Source organism: Tachypleus tridentatus, chromosome 5 (assembly GCF_004210375.1).
Source record: "Tachypleus tridentatus isolate NWPU-2018 chromosome 5, ASM421037v1, whole genome shotgun sequence".
Taxonomy (NCBI): domain Eukaryota; kingdom Metazoa; phylum Arthropoda; class Merostomata; order Xiphosura; family Limulidae; genus Tachypleus; species Tachypleus tridentatus.
The window spans coordinates 8,243,672-8,263,397 of NC_134829.1; the positions used below are offsets into that span (position 1 = coordinate 8,243,672).

At 33.0% G+C, this 19,726-nt stretch overlaps 1 protein-coding gene across 3 annotated transcripts in view; it reads right to left on the bottom strand.

Moving 5' to 3' along the window:
* Window positions 1–19,726, bottom strand: part of fl(2)d (Pre-mRNA-splicing regulator female-lethal(2)D) — an 83,178-nt gene that overhangs the window by 59,853 nt on the left and 3,599 nt on the right. Inside the window, exons 2-3 of one of the 3 annotated variants that reach the window (XM_076501002.1) lie at window positions 12,015–12,047; window positions 4,516–4,569 (exon numbers count right to left, since the gene is read on the bottom strand). The exons of 1 other annotated variant lie outside the window; for it this stretch is intronic. In XM_076501002.1, the coding sequence (XP_076357117.1) occupies window positions 4,516–4,569; window positions 12,015–12,041 (81 nt within the window). In that variant the 5' untranslated portion in view covers window positions 12,042–12,047. The remainder of the gene's footprint in view (window positions 1–4,515; window positions 4,570–12,014; window positions 12,048–19,726) is intronic. One more of the 3 variants, XM_076501004.1, reaches the window with a different exon arrangement.

The following is a 19,726-nucleotide window of genomic DNA, read 5'->3' on the forward strand; positions in this document are numbered from 1 at the left end:
TAATTGGTCATCTATTTGATATGTGTAGAATTTTGCAGCATAAGTGTATGAAAGTGTTATTTGGGCACATTCTTATAACATTTACTTTCACCACAATTTTATAACAACCAACAGAAACTGAAGTTCAACTACCTATACTACATCCGTTAAGTTTTGTTTTCATTCCTGGGTTAGAATGTTTTAAAGCAGTCTTCTCTAACTAACAAGTATTATGCCTTCTTCCAACTAGCAACAACTGATTTGCTAGTTACTTCAAAATAAGTGATCTTCATATTTAATACATATACAGAATATCTGTTCAATAATTACAATATATATTTGTTGATCAAAATTCAGTGTAGTTGTTTGTGTATTTCAGCACATCATGTATTACTTCTGAAATGTGTGATACATATCACACTCACTTTTTTAAAACAAACAGAAGTCAAGTTGAGAATGAACTTAGCTAATTTCAGAAGATAAAAATTGAAATCTATCAAGGATCTGTGTTATCTTCTGATCTCTTCTCCCTGAATAGTAAAATGATCACAAGATAGAAGACATACCAAACATAAGTATTAGAGTTAACAGTGTAAACAATATCAGATATGCTGATGGCACACTGTTAATAGCAAGAATGGAAAACATCTTCAGTTGATACTTTATAGAATGGATGGCAACTGCCTGCTGCGGAGACACAAGTGCAGAGGACAACATTTCAAAAGACTGAAGACTTTCAAAATGTTGTCTTCTACACTCGTGTCTCCACAACAAGCAGTTGCCATACATTCTACAAAGTATCATCATGAATACTCTGCCTAAACAATCTGTCAAAGATCTTTGTTCGTTACATGACACTGTAAATAAAGAAAGCAGAAATATAGGACCCAGTCTAACCACCAAGAAAACAGAAAACATGCTTATACCTAAAAAAGAAATAAATGTACAAAATGCACATTATAATTAAATGGGACCCTTCTCTATCAAATCAACAAGGTCAACTACTTAAGGATATAGATTACATCAAATGCCAGATGTCAAAATGAGGTCAATATAGAATTACACAAGCTAAGACTATGTTTATAAAGAGAAAAAAGTATTCTGACCAACAGAGTACATCAGTTCTTAGCTTCTACATCAAACCAACTATGATGTGGTGTTACAAATCATGGATAGTAAACACACAAATAAAAAATAATCCACTCAATACAACTGAAATATGGTTTCTGTATATAATGTTTAAGGTTTCCTGTGAAAACCACAACACACATGAAGAAGTTATGCAAGAAGAAAGCACAAAAATGTACAATGACAACAAAAGTATGAAAAAGACAAGCAGCATTATTTGGTCACGTGATGAAACATTTAGTACGAAATGGAAGAGACAAGCAGAATTATTTGGTCATGTGATGAAACACTTGGTAAGAAATGGGAAATCTGCTGGGAAAAGCAGCAGCAGACATTGGGAGAATATCCTGGACAGTTTAGTTTGGCTACACAGAGAGAGGTTAACTTATGTAATCACAAACATCTGAGACAAGGAAAGGTAGAGGGAAACAACTGCCCACAGTACAAAGTATGGCACTTCATGACGATGATGACAAGCAACAGTCACATCAATGTGTTCTTGTTTTGTAAATTACCGATTATCAAAATTATGAATAAACTGACAAATCAAAATTTGTGTCTCTGACTATTAAAAAAATGATCAACTAATCAAAATTAGGTTTTCCAATTATTACAACTATCCATGTACTCAAAATATTTCCACCAGACTTGTTTGTTCTATTACTAACTTACTAAGTACATCTGTCACTGTAATTAATTCTTTACTGCTAACCAGAGGAAAAGCAACTATCTGGTATCACCAACCACCAACTCCGTTACTTTTGTTTCCTATAAATAACCAACTAGAAAGAAGATAACTACCTGGCAACACTTGCCACCAACAACTTTATTGTCATTATTTTCTGCAAATAACCAACTAAAATTTAACTACCTAGCAGCACCTGCCAACAAGTTTATTTGTTGTTATTTTCTGTGAATAACCAACAAGAAGTAAGATAACTACCTGGCAACACCTGCCTCTAACAATTTCATTGTTGATTTATATATGCCATAGTTTGATGAATATTATTCATTACTGAAACTGTTTGCTAACCATTTATCAAATATCATTAATTGCCCAGCTTTACCTTTGAATGATACTAGTTTTTATTTCTGCCAACACCAAACTCTCACCACAATCATATTCTTGTAAGGGAATTAAGATGGATGTAGTTTTAGCTTCTCTGTATTTTACTATAAACTTGCTGTGTGGATACAGGATGAAGCACAACCTATCTGTGAAAAAAGAATAAAAAAATCCTATCTTGATGTTCACTGAATATATTATTTGTACCCCTGCAGGTAACTCTTCATACATTGCTGTGACCATTTTGTTGGTCATCTTGCACACAGATTGGCATTGTGAAGTTTGCTTCCAACTGCTTGTACTTCGAGATAGCAACTCAGTATTGAAGCAGGTACCCTCCAATAAGTGGATGACTGTTTGCCTTGTCCAAGTACCTATGCAACTATGCTTAAACCTTTCGCAATGGGCTTGGTATAATATACACATATTTATCTACACACTTGCACACATTAAGTATTTACACTATACCTTTTGAAACAGCATTTGTATCTAAAAAAATCTGACAGACTTTTAATAAAAATTACAAGTATTTTGTGTTAGATATTTTAATTAAATATTTTTACTTGAGAGTTGTTTGTGAAAGTAGTATTTCATTAGTCTCAGTGATATCATGTTATGATCTAAGGCTATTATACATCCAAAAATCTTAAATATTACTTGTGTAATTTCTAAAACCTTATAAATACATTTCAAATGGTTGTTTAATTAAGCTTATTAACTAAGATTTATTCAGCTTTTATAAAATATGAAACTTCGAGCAGACTACGTTTAGTAAATTATAGTGGAATTCTATGGTATCAGTGTACTTATTTATAATTTTTGGGTTATTCAACTGTATATATATAAAATAAAATAAAATAAAATAATTTTGTTTGATATCCTCCATGTGCAAAATTTTTAAAAACTTAGCAACTTATGTCCAGCAAAAATTAAATAGAAAGGTCTTAGTGAAAATAGATAAGTGTTTGATTTACTGTTCTATATTTTAAGAAACACAAGTTTAATAATTTATTTCTAAACTGTAATAATAGAAATGTGACCATATACTACGAAATATTAGTTCACTAAAATACAGCCAAGACAGTGGAAACAAGAGGTCAGTTTTATATTAACTGAATACATCACCTGAGCACACATGAATCACACCATTGCAAGTTATGTAATGTGAGGCAGTCATGACTGGAAGGTCAATATAATAAAAAAAATATATACACACATATATTCATATATAACATTATAAAACTTAAGCTTCTCAGACTAAACATCTTTACTTTCATGTTATATGTAGTCATTAAACATCTTTACTTTCATGTTATAATATGTAGTCATTCTAGCATGAAAAAAGCATAATTTATATTCATTTCTACTTTTTTATGATGGTTACGAGGTTGGTCAAGTGACCGACTCCACATTGTTAAAGTATAGAAAATAAAATATTAAGTCTTACTAAAAACAAATAGTTTAAATGTATTTATGAGATTTTAGTGACTACATAAGTAACATTTCAGATTTGTGGGATGAATAATAGTTTTTAATTGTAACATGAAATCACTTTACACTGAGACTAGTAATGAAACAATCTATTTTCACAAACAAATCTAAAGTAAAAATATTTAATTAAAATTCTGATTTTGTTTACACAAATTACCTGTAATCTTTACTAAATCTTTACCAGATTTTATGAAGATACACATGCTTTATCAAACATTACAATGCAAATACTTAATGTGTGCAAGTGTGTAGACAAATCTGTGTATTTTTTGTACCAAGCCCATTGAGAAAGGGTTAATTGAAATGCTTTTGTAACTTTTTTTTTCAAAATTATAGAAAAAATAGTAAACTCATGAACTTGTTTTGAGGTGATGTTAATTTAGAATATTTCATATTTACATGTTTATCATTCATTTTATATAAAGCTCTGTTATCAATTACTGTGTCCTAATCTATATCCATTGTTACTGGTTTCAAGTACTTTTTTGTTGTTTTTACATGATATCAGAATGTGTATCAATAGTACACCGTGCATGTGTAGAATGTGCATAATTTCTGACATTCTGAGACAACTAGTAGTAGCCTTTAAATAATAGCATGGTGTGACTGGTTGTATTTTATTCATTTGATGGCTGAAATAATTTTGAGCACCTTAAACTCCACTGGTCAGTTCAAATGACAGTAGGCCTAAACAGTGTAAAACTGTACAGAGTATGACAAGTTATCAACTATCTGCACATCACAGGTGCCTGATTTACTAGTATATACAGTAAACAGTGAGGCAGCTGACAATGTTAGTGGTTTTGTCTTGTAAAAACTACACTGACAAACACAACACCAACATTACTTACCAAATATAATACAAGTGCCATGGCTTCTGTATTGGAGAAGCAGAAAAATGGAAACTAAATTCAAAGAACACAAAAAAACACCTTAACATATTTTTGAACACTGCAAATCAAATAAACACAATATAACTATAGAAAACACCTAGATACAAAGTAGGGAAAAAAAACACAACAAATGCAAAATCAAAGAAGTCCTACTTATACAGCAACTAAAACCAAAATTAAACCTATATAAAGGAACTCCTTTATATCTACAGTAATTAATAACCTAACATCTAACTGCAATGCCACTTACAATCCTGTACCCATTTATGCTCTTGTCCCTAAGACATGTGGACAATGATCAGTTGTAAGCTCTCTCTTTGTTAACTTGAAGATTACCTAGGAAGGTCAAAATATTGTTCTCTGCTTAATTAGTAAAAATATTAATATCCATACTAGCCATTCTGAGATACATTAAACCTGCTTTCATTAACAAAACATACTAAATATGAGTGCCAATTTGATAGTAGAAAGAAATGTTTTTAGTGACTTACATAAGTGTTCTGAAACCCTATTCTGAAACAAACACATCCACTACTTCTGACAGACTTTAAACTTCTTTACAAGCTTGGAAATTAACGATGGAAATTCTGAAACATGGAAATGAATTAGAAAGTGAGAAATCTGACTTGGATATAATCTAGTAAAAATGGTAGTCCTGTGGTAAGTCCTTTAAGTGTGTGTATGATAAATGCAAGGGAAAGACCAGTGGTGTTACTATGAGGAAAACAAAATTAAGGTCTGGATATAGATTTAACTAGAAGAATCAACAGCTGTGAGGAACAATAGGAAGCTAGGAGAATGATGAATATGAAGTAGCCTGAAGAGTAACTGAAGAAAAACAGACTGATGTGAACTTTTAATTCCATAAATCACAAAAAATATGAAGTTGGATTTGGATGAAAGCTATTCACCACTGGATTTCCTTAAAGCTTTCCTTAATGAAGAAATTGTGGCCACTTGGATTTCTAGCATTAATGCATATGCAGCAACAGTTTTGAAGAAAAACAATCATTGTTAGTACTGTGAAAGGTTGAAGTTCACAGCATTTTTTATTACTATGGATTTGGACCCTTGGCTCAAGATCAGGGACCACTGGCCCACTACTGAAAATTGCTATACATCCTGGTACCATCAGATGTTCATTAGGGACAAGTCTGAGACCACCTACCACAGCATACTCAAATTCTGTGAATTACATGATGACAAAGCAGAGATTGACCCATTTGTGGAGAAACTGAAGGAAAAGTTCCTACTGTCTTCTACCTGTATGAAAATGTGTGTATTGAGGAAATGGTTATCAGGTGAAAAGGCAGATTCAAGCACAAGCAGTTCAATGCAAGCAATATCCAAAAACATCTCATCAGACATTTTGGTTTTGCAATTCTCCAATGAGCAGTCTTCTTAATTTTAAATTTTATTTTAGAAAGAACACAGTATACAACCCTGACCTCGACATTAACTACTTTATGCTGTCAATGCAAAGTTTTCGACACTCTTCTGAAGTCCCTACATACAAGTCATCATGTGTTTGCTAATGGGAACTACACTTGAGCAGCTCTTGTAGAATATCTAGGCACACATAGCTTTAATTACACAGACACAATCAATTTCAACTGTATTTAAGTTCTTGCAGAAACAAAACATCTAAAACTTGATCATCAGCAGGTGAAGTGGTTTTGGACTCAGTAAACAAAACACCGTGTTGGCTTGAAGGACAAAAAGGTAAAAAAGCCATATGTGTTGGTATCAACACATCAATGAATGACTGTGATAATAGGGACCAGATGGTGGGATATTACAGTATGCACAACTGCAAAACCTGAAGTGTAGAAAGAAAGTATATAACTGAATTATCAAAGTAACCCAGGTAAATGCCCACATCTTGTGTATTTTATGTCAGTTGAAAAGGACAAAAAGTGAGTCTGCAAAATTTCAAAGAAAACCTCACTTATGGTCTCATAAACAAAACTGAAGAGGTTACATCCAAAAATATTATAACATGTCCACCATAGAATTTAAAATGTGGAAAGAAATGGAAAATTTAGTTGGTGCCAGGCACCTTATGTACAATGAAGAAATAAATCAAAAATGTGTGCAGTGGTCCCATAAAATGTCACAACTCCAATTACATTTGCACAGGATGAATGGACAGACATTTGTGTCCAAAGCAGTGCTATTCACAAGCAAAAGAATGAGTAACACTAACCTAGACATGAAGATTGTGGTACACAAACTAAATACATTTGTAAAATGTTGTTCCTGACTTTCATTTATTACTTCCCTTTGATGTAATGCATACTGATGCTTTCAAGGACAGTTCTGAATACATGTTTCAACAATCTTCATCTACTTGTTATTTTAGACCTTTTGCTATAGATATTCATCATGGGGGAAGTGCTATGACTTAGTAAGTTATGCTGATGTGAATATTTCTTTATCTTGTCTATCTTCTTACCATTCTTTCACAGTCAGTATTTATATTTCTCACAATTTTCATATTTTTAGTAGAATATGAATCTACATGATGTATAATACTAAATACATTTCAATAACCACGCATACCCAAACTGCTTTCCAACATCCCTTAACACACTTTCTTGTAGCAATTTTTACTAAGTCTAAAGCCTGTATTTGCTCTGATGATAAAGAATTAATCTTGAGTTCTTAAATTTTTAGTTACAAGTTTCTGTGGTGTGGTAATTAGTCACTTTATATTTTTTATGAATTTTAAACATGAAAAATTGTGAAGGCTTAATATCTGTATCCTATCACTACTAACATTAATTTTATCTTCATTTCTATTTGAACAATGGGCAGGCCCCAACACTTAAATTGCTCTTCACTGTACCCTTAATATTAAGGTTTACCTAAATCAAAGAGTCAGAAGACTATTTTGTGTCAGGTTTTTGACATCTTAAATTCAAAATGTCTATAATCAACAGAATGTCTGCAAGTTTTTATTAATTATTTTATAATAGACAGAAACACAAAATAGCACTTTGTTTTTCATTTTTTCCCCAAGAGTTATTATAGCTCCTAAAAAACACACAACACAGAAATAAAATTATATACTAGCAGGCTCTAAAACTATACCACAGTATTTAATGATAGATAATTTATACAGTACAAGTCATTATACAGGAACATGAATGTGACTTTTCCATGAAACTCAACAGAAGGATATGAACACATCATTGGTATAAATACTTTTATATGTATGGTGGCACATTTCTGACTTTTATGTAAAAAAGAAAAAATTTCATATTCCTCAAGAAAATAATGCTCTTCATCATTTTGTCTTATACAGTACTATCTCCACCAATCACTGAATCCAAATACCAGCAAACAAAAAAAAAAGTCAAGAACGCCTGTTAAAGTAATACCAAAAAATGGGACCATAAGAGATGTAAAATTACATGTAAAGGTTTGTCATTATCATTGAAATTTGTTTCAAAAACTTGGAGAAATTTTCACAAAGTTTTATGATTTGCTGAAACACAAATAACCTGTTCGCCAAATTAAAATGATGAGAGAGTTTTTTCACTATTATTTAATCCAGAATCTGCACAGTACTTAAAAAGTATGAGAAATTAATGCACACCTTTCTAGACCTTAAAAAGCCTCAATTTTTCATTTAAGTTATGGAAAGTTAAGAAACAGTTCTACTATATTAACCATATAATCATTGTATAACTAGCTCTAGCCTCATTAGATGTACTAAACATTACACTTACCTTCAAATGCATGAATCATATGTTTTCAATCAAATTTAGCATCATGAAGCAAAAAGGCATACACATTAAGGTTAGCTTAAATTACACACATTAGAAAAAATGTTCATTTATATCTAGATTAACCAAAACTTGGAACAAAGAACTTTCTGAAATTTTTTTTTTAGCTGTAACAAGTCACTGTGCCATAAGATCTGCTACTTGCTTAAATGTGTTATAGTCTTTATAAATATTGCCACCACTGGAAACCACAGGAAATACACAGTGAGTGGAAAGCCTGTATTCATGAGTCCTACATTATATTTGAACACTAATAAAAAAAATCTCCAATATCTAGTGATCTGTAATGTGAGCTAGATGCCTTTGCTATAGAGACCTAGTATGACTTATTCAATCGTCATTTGTTGTGTGAGATGACTAGCTGAGTAACAGAAGTCTACTTTTAAGCATTAAAATAACACAATTCTAGTTGCATTGAGGTGCCCTACATAAAACAATTTGCAATATTTATTGTTGAAGCTACACTCCATCATACAGATTCTTGGTTATAGTTTCCTTGTGATATGAAACAAGTATTTAAAAATTATGCATAAAACAAAGTATTGTATTAACATAAAAAAACAACAACAAAACAAAACAAAACAAAAAACTTCATCCAATATTTTCTCTTTAAACAAAACTTTCTGCTGAGTATTAATTTGATTTTTTTTTCTGGTTACTTTTCTTAAACTAATTTCATCTGTATATGATGAAAAGCATAAAAATATCTCTGTGCTAAGTACTTTAACAAGTTTAATAAATATGTAACCAGCTTCATAATATGACAAATGATTTATGGACAAAGTAATTATCCTCACATTTACTGTGGTGAGCAATGTGTATCTGTCATAGTATAAAAACGACAAATGAAGATAGTACATTGGGAGGGCCTGGCATGGCCTAGCGCATAAGGCGTGCGACTCGTAATCCGAGGGTCGCGGGTTCGCCCTCCCAGCCGTGGGGGCATTATATGTGACAGTCAATCCCACTATTCGTTGGTAAAAGAGTAGCCCAAAAGTTGGCGGTGGGTGGTGATGACTAGTTGCCTTCCCTCTAGTCTTACACTGCTAAATTAGGGACGGCTAGCACAGATAGCCCTCGAGTAGCTTTGTGCGAAATTCCAAAAAAACAAACTAACAACATACTTTCAAAACTAGCATGGAAAAAACAATTAACAATATACACTCATCAATTAGAAAACAGATTTCACACCTAATGACTCTAACCAGTAGACAATCGAAATGTTCACCAAACACCATTATCCAAATATACAAGGCTTACATCCGTCCACTAATAGAGTATGGATGTCAAGTAACATACAATATGTCAAACAACACACTCCAGAAAATCCAAGTTCAACAGAACAGAATACTAAGATCTGCATTCAGTCTGCCGTCATTCACGCCAGTAAATTATATACATCAAATCAGTAACTTACTAACACTAAGAAACAGACTAACGGAAATATCACACAAATATTATCTAAAAGCAGAAAACAGAAACAAACTAACGGCATCACTATACAAATTAACTAGTGCACCAACAAAATACATCTCACCTTACAACATATTTCAAGAATCACAAATTACACAACAAAGTATCTAAAGAACTAAACTCATGTTAACAATATGTATTCTCTTTTTCAGATATCGGGCACAGGACAGGCAAAACTTTCGGCGCCTGTCCTGTGAAAGTGGGTTTTCTCGGGGCACTCCCGTTTCCCCCCACAGCAAAAACTTAGGCATTGGATTTTTAGATCCCAGCACAGGCAACTTTATTGCCAGACCCTGAGCCGGGTCGTTTGAGTTCATGTTCATATTTACTTTGACTTCTGCCTTTCGGGACGGGACCTGGCCGTTCTCTCCGGTGCTGCCTTTGCTCGGTCTAGGATAACATTACGAATGACCTCCTTCACCCAAAAAAAAAGAGTAAAAAATTCTTTAATAAATAAATAAATAATACTAAACCTAATAACCTTTCACAAAAGGGGACGAAGAGGAACCACAACGTTCCTGAACACCCCAGTTGGAGAGAGAATTCTTACGATTTCTCTCTCTCTAAACTAAACCCCTGCCACGTTAGTTTGCGAGTACATTGGGAACTATATAAGATTCAGTGTGTGTGTGTGTGTGTTATGTAACTCTTCATAAACTGCTATTTGTACCAACTTCCTAGTGGCACCAAATGAAATATCAGTCCTGAGATTTGATTATTTTCTGTCCAAACTGAAAATGTTAAAAAAATAAAAAGGGTTGAAACTTAAATATAAAATGATCCTTATTAAAAAAAAAACCCTGCATGTGATAATTTTTGCTGTATGGATTCTCCAAATGAGTTTCTTGAAACTGATTTAGTTGTTGGCAGAAAATTAAAGGCCTGCTGTTCATGATGACTTATTAGAGTTAGCAGTTCATAAATGTGTCTCCCAGTTTATTGGTTGTAAATCCTTATTGTATAAGTAGACTTTATAAGGTAATATCAATCATAAAATTGGATCTTTGTTTTAAAAAACATTGCAATAAGCAAAAAAATGTTAATGCATATAAAGTATAATAATACTAAAGGCATCAACATTTTAGCCATAAAACTTAAATGCTAATATTTTTGTTCAAAATAAATGAGATTTTGATGGACATATGGCCACAAGTCAGCTGCCTCACTTAAAGAAAATTTGCAGCAATGTAAACTTTAATTGTATCAATTTGAAGTAATTAATATGTTAAACATTTTTTCAAGATATTCTCTTGAACATAAACAAAACCATGATTCCTTCACCATTTTTATTAGAACATCAAGAATTATTTCAAGTGTTACACTTGGACATTATACAAATACTAGTAAATGTATTGTATGACAATTTCTGTTCAAATTTAACTGTGAGAGCCTTCAAGAATTCTTCCTTTCTTTCCTCAGAGAACAAGCTAGTGTGAGGAGGCTGTTTTTTCTTTTCCAGCTTTCTTAAAAGTTCTCATCAGCTGATGGAAAGAACTGCTTTATGTCAGACTCAAAGCTGGTCATTTCTCCCAGTTACTTTTCAGTTTCTTCAACCTTCCTCTTGTCACCTTTCTGTAGCTTATGTACTCTACTACCATTTTCTGTCTCCCATTTCTAATGAAGACAAGCATTTTCATAGTTATTTTTATATTCAGGAAACCTCAGCATGTTTAATGCAGTCAACAATGGCTCTCCTAGCCTTGACAGTTTTCTGTAATGCTGTTTTCATTTATAAAAAAGGCCCTTTTGGCATGAATGAAAGAGGAGTTCTGTAAGCTCTCCAAAGCATTTTGAATTGTTCCTTGTTTGAAATAAGATGGAAATACAGAGTATCCAGTGTGTTGTGCTTTCTTTGGAACATACAAACTTTTTTTTTCAGATAACTGAGGAATGTCAAGAGCAACTCTGTACTGGTTAGAATAGTGTAACAGTTCCTTTCATTCACTCTTTCAAAACATAACACAGGTTTTTAACAGGCTTAAAACACAAAAAGCATATGCAATGAACATTTAAAGCAAAGAAACTAGAACAGAACTCTTTTTCTAGTCAAGATTTCTAGGTGCAAACAAAATACAGATTGCTGCAGGAATGATAAAAGGAACTGTATAAGTTAGAACTAAACATATCATATCCTATAGATGCTTCACACAGAACAACATGTGGTAGATGTAGTTTAAAAATTCTGAAACATACCCGTTTTGCTTGTTCTTCACTTGCCATGATGACCTATTAAAAATAGTTTCTATTACTGTCATGGCATCTAACTACACAAATATATCAGTCTGTACTTTATGTAACTTATTTCTTCTATAAGAAAATTTTCGGTATTAAAATTTGGCTTTGTTTAGAATCTCAACGCTAGAAAATTATTTTGTTAATTTTACCACACTATTATAATATTAGTTACATGGATGTTAAGAGAAAGAAATCATTAATTTGGAATAAGATAAATGAGAAAAATCAATTACGGTTTAATGTTTCAAATTAAAATGTAACACGATCATTTATTCTTGAACTTTTTTTAATATAAACACTTTCATTCAATATAAACTGATCAAACAATATTTTGACAATGAACAAGTGATGTAGTTTCCAGTCACAAATAACACAATTAAGAGTACACATAGCTAGAAATTAAGCCATACTTTCTGGACACATCCACTGAAAATTCAAACATTCCACTAATTTAATGATTTAGCCTGGAAGTTAACATTTTGCAAAATTAAAAATGTATTTACAATAACACTTACCTCCAGTGACACATAGTTATTTCTAAAACTTCACTTTGCTCACCTGAGCATTAGTTTCACTTACTCCAGGTTTTTATACCTCATTAAATACCCTTGTGACACTCTCCACATACATCAATGTATCCTCTATCCTAGTAATGTATATAAGCACCTCACTCAGATAATGTAACCCATAAGTGGAAGAAAACACTGAAGAAAAAGCCTCTGTGAACCCCCTCAGTGACAACACTAGGTGTGGTAAGGACTCCCTAACACCACTAGCAGAATTTGGGAGGTAATGCACACTACAAAGCCCTTAGGAACAGAGCAATAGGTGAACCAAATTCCCTAAACTTTGAAAAGCAAACTGACTCTGATTTAGTCAAAATTATAATTGGCAAGGATAGGTAAGAACCCCTTTAGTGAAATTTCATGAGTGGTGGTCCAGAAAAATATAGTAATACCATCTGGTGAATGACTAGATGATCTTGTGGAACAACTCATTTCTACAAAATCTGTGACAACCAGCAGGAAGTATATTTAAATTTAGCATTAGTTTAGAATTAGATTTGTAACAGCACACCTGTCTGAATAATGCTCACACACAGTAAGATTTAATGACAAAAAAAAATGAAATAAGGGTTCCTGAAAAAACAAAAAAGACAAGAGAACAGAAATACCCACTTCTCTTTATAATCTAACAGATGTTGTTAAAACAGCCACAGAAGAAGTAAAAAACCTTCAGAAGAAAACAACGTCAAAATGCGTAAAGAACGGGAGAGAAAATCACATTCCAGCCAGTATGATATCATCCTGAAGGTAATTAAAATAACCAGCAAAAGACAGGGAAAGATGAATTTGATAAGATGTGACTCTCAGAAGAATACTTGCCTGAAAAGAAAGCTCATAATAGGCAACATGGATATTTACCACCTCATCAAAGTAACTAAGGACAATGTTGGGAAATAGAAGGATCCCAATGAATACTGAGTCAAGTACCATCACCTTGAAACAAGTTAATGCGAGTCACATACTACCTCAGGGCTCTGACAGAATATAACAAATGATGTCTGATTGGTTGTAGAGGTGACAAATAACAGGCAAAAGAATTGATGAGAAGGTTTTAGCCCCTTCACTAGCTGTCAGCCTTAGGAAGAAAGGATCTATCAGGATATAGCATGACTAAAGTAGAGTGATGAGAGTCCATGCACACGTAAAACAAACAACTCCAACAAAAATAACCATTAAGGGAAAGGTGATACATGGTACAAGAGGCTAAAGGCATGAATGAATATCAAGGCAAAAGCATCTAATATTAACCTAACATCCCAGTTAAGTAAATAAAAAGCCCATGAAGAAAAAGGATTATAAACTACTCAAAAAGGCTGAATAACACTAGAGAATCAAATACTTTCTGATGTTTAAAATAATGAAAAGTAGTTGCTAAACCTGCCTTACATAAAACGAGTATAAAGCTCAATCCAAGACAAAGAACAAAATATAGTTGGCACATTTTAGTGAAGTGGGTTCAAACTTCTTATGAAGCATACACACACACACATCAACTTCAACAATTCTACCTCAATAAGCTAGGGAAGTTTTCATGTAGAATGTTGAATCAAGGTTGCCTCAATAGAAAAAGCTAAAGAGGAAAAGGCAGGCCTGCCAATCTTGTACTATCAACAAGTACAGGGTCGAATCATAGTCAGAAGATAAATCTGTGGAAAGACATGGAGATACAATTCTATCCAATCCAGACTGAATGCATCCATAACTTCAGCCCAAGTATGAGATAACGGGAAGTAAAAATGTCAGTAGTGAAATCTTGGATGTCAGAAATTTAAAGAGTTTTTCTCACTTTCTGAATTGCACAAAAAATCCACCCAGTTAACATTTCATCATTCGATAGTTGTTATTCATGGATCTATTCATAGGTATGAAAACAAGGTGCAGCCAAAGAAAAGGATTCAGTATGTGACTTAAACAAATGAAATCCAGAGATGCCAACTATTTCAAATGACTGAGCATAATGATTGTAGACAGAGCCCTTTATCATTTGTGACTACTAGACCTGACCAATGTCTCTAAGCTGTTTATTATTATAACTATTATTATTTATTACTGCTATAGATTGTTCATTTATGACTGTGTTTTGTGTATTTAATAAATAAATTTAAAATAAATTCTTTTAAAATTATGTGTTTTATTTAGTTCAGAGTAACAAACATACTGGTAAAACAACATTGAACATGCACAAACAGTAAGCAGAAAAAGTCTTTGTGTAAGGACTAGTTTATATCATGTTTATGACACTTATTGTAATAGTTTTGCAGATGTTGCATTCATGAGAATGTCTCTGGATGGTTGGGAGTTATAACAACATTGTCCATTTGACTGCATACACATCTTGTGTGTTATAATACTGCTCAAGTTTGGTCTGAACTTGCTTTTGTTTTTAGTCACTAAACTAAATATCCTTTCACTGTCAGCATTAGAATGGAAGATTGTAAGAATTCCAAGCATAACCCTACACAGAATGTCATACTTCTGATTTCCATCCTTAACTATAGACAGCTGAACCCAAAACTTGTCAACATTCAACTGAAGGACAGTTTCTGAGAAAGTATGAATTTGATAGCTCAAATATTGCCCTTCCAACTTGTCAATAGTGTTGTGCTCATGTGTATTGACAAGGACAGGATATTTGTCTACAAAGAAGCGTAGAGAAGAGAAATCTTTGCTGACTTTCAGTTTTGGATCAGCAACCTCTGCGTGAATCAGAAGTTCATCATTTAGAGGGAAATGTTTCATCATGTAATTTGTAGCTGCAATATAGTACTTCTTGACACTAGTGTAGAAGCTGATCAGGTCCAGGTCCTTTTCATATTTAACAATGTATTCCTTGGCAGCATTTCCAATAGAAACTGCCTCATCAGATTTGTGTAAGGATTCACTGTTGTAGTCAAGTTCGGTGATGTTGCCTTCAAGATATTCTGGCTTGATTTATCTGACAATTATATTTTTAACTTGTATAATCAGAGTACTATGCATAATGTGTATGCAAGGTTCTTCTCTTTGCAATATTAAATTGGCTTGCTCAAATAGAGGAATTGTAGACTGAAGAAAAAGACAATATAACAAGTTCATTTTGTTGTCCAAGAAAACTGTTAACTTATCTAACTTGCTCTGCACATAACTTTTCTTGGTTACTTCCTTGATAGCTTTCATTTTCTTCTCTTTTTTCATTAATTGTCTCTTCTTTAGTTCAAGGTCAGACTGCCTAAACATATATTTAGTAAAATCAAATGTTTCTTTGTCTGCTTTTGGAGACTGTTGTCTTGTGTCCCCTGTGTGATAGAGAGGATGTCTTGACTGTGTCCCTGTGTGGCTGAGAGAATATCCTGACTGTTAAAGTCTTGCTGCCTGACTGAGCTGCATGTTTAGATCCTTTTGTATCTAGATTTTCCTAGTGAAAATACTTCTTCAATGGCTTCCACATGTCCAATATTCTGTTGAGGCACAACCCAAGTGATAGCCATCTTGTGTTAATTAGTTGTAGAATTTTTCTTGTTTCATTGTAATACAATCCTTGAAACTCTTTGAAATGTTGTTTTCTGCTAGCACTTTTGTCCAGAAAAATAGTAGATATCTATCAATATATCAGAAACTGGGCAGGGCAGCTCTCTGGAAGCTTTCTGGGCAGCAATATTCATGAGGTGAGAGGCACAGCCCATAAAGTAAATGCTAGGCTGTCGTCTTGAGATGTGTCCCATCACACCTTTACCTATACCAGACATAACTGAGACAATGTCTGAAGAAAAACTAAGACAGTTTTCCCATGGAATTTTCCTCTTTGTCAGTTCGTGGTCCAAAAGCTTGAAAATATTCTCTCCCATTGAAGCTTCTTTCCATTCCACCATTGTCAAAAGAGAACAAACAATTTTTCCAAGCAAAGAGTCAAGATATCGTACAACCACTGGATACAGTTTTGAGCCATCCATGTCTGTGGATCCATCTGTGGCTAAACTGTAAACACTGTTAGTAAGTATGCTTGAAATCATTTTGTCATCTTCACAACCCAACATATGTACAATGGCTGTAGTTTTAATTCTAGCACAGCCATATTTTTTTACTATATCAGAGTCTGGGAACATTTTTCTGAATAGATATCCTGCATGATCGGCAACAGCTAGGGGTAAATTATGAGCAATGACAAATTGCGTGAACATCATTCTGCATTTATGGTTTCATATTTTGAATTCTTACTCATAAATGTCATTATCTACATCGTTTTTGTCTTCGCCTCAGCCTTTTGTTGGTGAGATGCCAATTTTGTATGTCTGGAACAATCGTTTATCCCGCCATGTGCCACAGAAAAATCGATGTGACAAACTGTACAAAATGCAGACTGTTACTGACTTTTGATGCAATGACTGAATATTTTGCACTATACTCTTTCCTAAATTTTTGATTCACAGATTTAGTCCTTTTAGATTTGCCAGAAACAAGACAATCTGGTGAACGAGGCCTCCTTTTTTCCATCTTGTGAACGATCGCACTGGTGTTTCTATGCCACTTAGAAAACAAGAAATACCCATCTACGCAAGCTTTGATTGGCTAACAAGCACTGATGACGTAACTATGGATTCCCCCAAGTACCCAGTATGGAGAAGCACCGCACTCAAACTATTAGTAAACATAGGAGATACAAATATTTTTTATTATTTCAAGCACAAACATGATTTATCACATGTACCCATCTAGATTATGTCTTTTATTTATTATCAAAATTTATTTGTATCTCACTAGAAATATTCTTTTCACCCCTTTCAAGCCATCCCCTGCTAGTACAGCGGTAAGTCTCCGAATTTACAATGCTAAAGTCAGGGGTTCGATTCCCCTTGGTGGGTTCAGCAGATAGCCCAAGGTGGGTTTGCTATAAGAAAACACACACCCTTTCAAGCCCTCGGGGGAACAATTTATCACTTTATTGTATAGGCCTATATAATATATAATAATTTGGGAGTTGCAACAAGTCGTAATATTTGTCTCTATGAGCATATAGTCATAATGTATACACCAAAATTGTAATGATTACGTTCAAATCGTAATGGTTGGCACCTCTGGAAATCAAATTTATGGCCAAGCTGGTAACTACATTTTATATTACGGATGAGAATATTACAAAAAATATTAATTCATTACCCAGGTGGTATTTTCCATTCAACTTGGAGCATGATGATAGGAAAAAGCAAATAAGCAGCCCAGCTAATCAACAAACCACAGCAAGAAAGTAACAGCCAAAAGAAACATTGGATTTAGGATTACAATCCTATTATTTGAAATAGATCTAAACTTTACAAAATCAACCAGATTGTTTAAAATATATGATGGTAGTGTTTACTCTCTAAAAAAGCATTAATAACTTTCTTTATAGTAATGTTGTGGAACTCAGATTAACAGTTTCTTGTCATAACCTTGCTGTACTTGGGACAGCCATATCAAAAACTATTATTTACACTAACTGCTTAAGCTAATATTATGTGATGCTAAACACTATAATTAGCATCCTTTCTTCTGTACTTTATTCACTACCTTTCCAATAAGTAAAAAGCTAATATGAATTGCTCAAAATTACAAGCCATAATTTTTAGAGCGTTCAATCTTGTTTCCTTACAGTGCCAAACAGAAAATCAGACACCATTCCCACACCCACCTGTCGTATCCTCTCTTTCTGGATTTAATAGTTCTCTCTTACTCTTAATAATACATTATGTATAACATATGGAAAGCCAAGGTTTACATCTGTCAAATGACATATTATATTACAGTGAACAGAGAATTATGATTTTCTAAGTGAGAACAAGCTTTATTTCCACAGAAGAATAACAAGTAGCTTGGATGAATTTGTAACAGCTCTCTTTACAGTCAGAAAGCCAAAAAAATTGGGACAGTTAAGGGAAACTGTCTGTTTTCTGCATGTTACTGTTCAATTCTTTTGGTGCATTACATTGTATTCAGTTAAATAAAACTTATTCAGTACACTACTACCATTAGTTGAAGGATTAATTGTTTCCAACAGTCTACAGCAAAACAAAAAGTACCTGGGCAAGTACTTTATTTCTTGTTTTTCATGTTTACTCTTTATTATAATAAAAGTAACCAATATGTAAAAACGAGTGTCTCTTTAAGTTAGTAAGGTTAGATTAGATAAAACCCATCATAAATATAATAAAAATGTTTTGTGTAGCTCATAAATAACGTAATTCAATAGTACAATGTGAGCTCCATGTTCTCCAAGTGATTTACAACTTATAATGGCATAAATAGTAAGTATTCATGATGTTTGAAAAACACTTAGGTCCAAGAAGTCTTGATAAAAATGAAAGAGAAACTCTATAACCCAAGCACTTTTGAAAGGTCCACCTTTTGAAAACACTCAGGTTATAGGGTTTCTATTTCATGGATAATAAACAGTTAGACACTGTTCAAATAGCAACAGGATTTAAGTACAAATAAATATCTACCTTTAAAAGTTTAAAGCCACCAAAAATAAATGTAATTTTGTAAAATCATTCTAGAAAGACAAAAAGGGTAATTTTTTTGTTTTGGTGATTATATGGTTGGTCAAATTGATCAATCTTGTACAGATAGGGTAAATAAAACAAACCTTTAAAATATATTTAAAACAGATTACCAGTTGCACCTGTAAATGACAGGTAAGTGTTCACATCTTTATCAACAGTAAAACCTAATACTTTGTGATTTTATACAAATGACAAAAGAGACACTGTTAGTACCAAGGTTTGAAACACATTTGATGAAACAATGTACTGAGCCTGTAGGTGATAAATTTTAAACAATTCTAGCAGCATGATGTGGATCTTTTTTATCATAATTTAACATTGTCATTTCCTTTTCTTTTATTAAAGTTGGAAAGTTAATCATTGTGTATGCAATTAAGATACAGTTAGAAGTGCTTTTTTAATAAGGCAAATGCAAAAACTTTTGGCAACCAGTTTGATAATTCATCTCTCTATGAACAAAACTTCCAAATGTTCTCACTTTACTTAACCTTTGTTTTAGTTCAAAATGTGTAGAATGACATTAAGTCATTATATTTATGGTTAAAGCAAATAATAAGTTTATGTAACAAACCTCAACAATTTCTCTCTC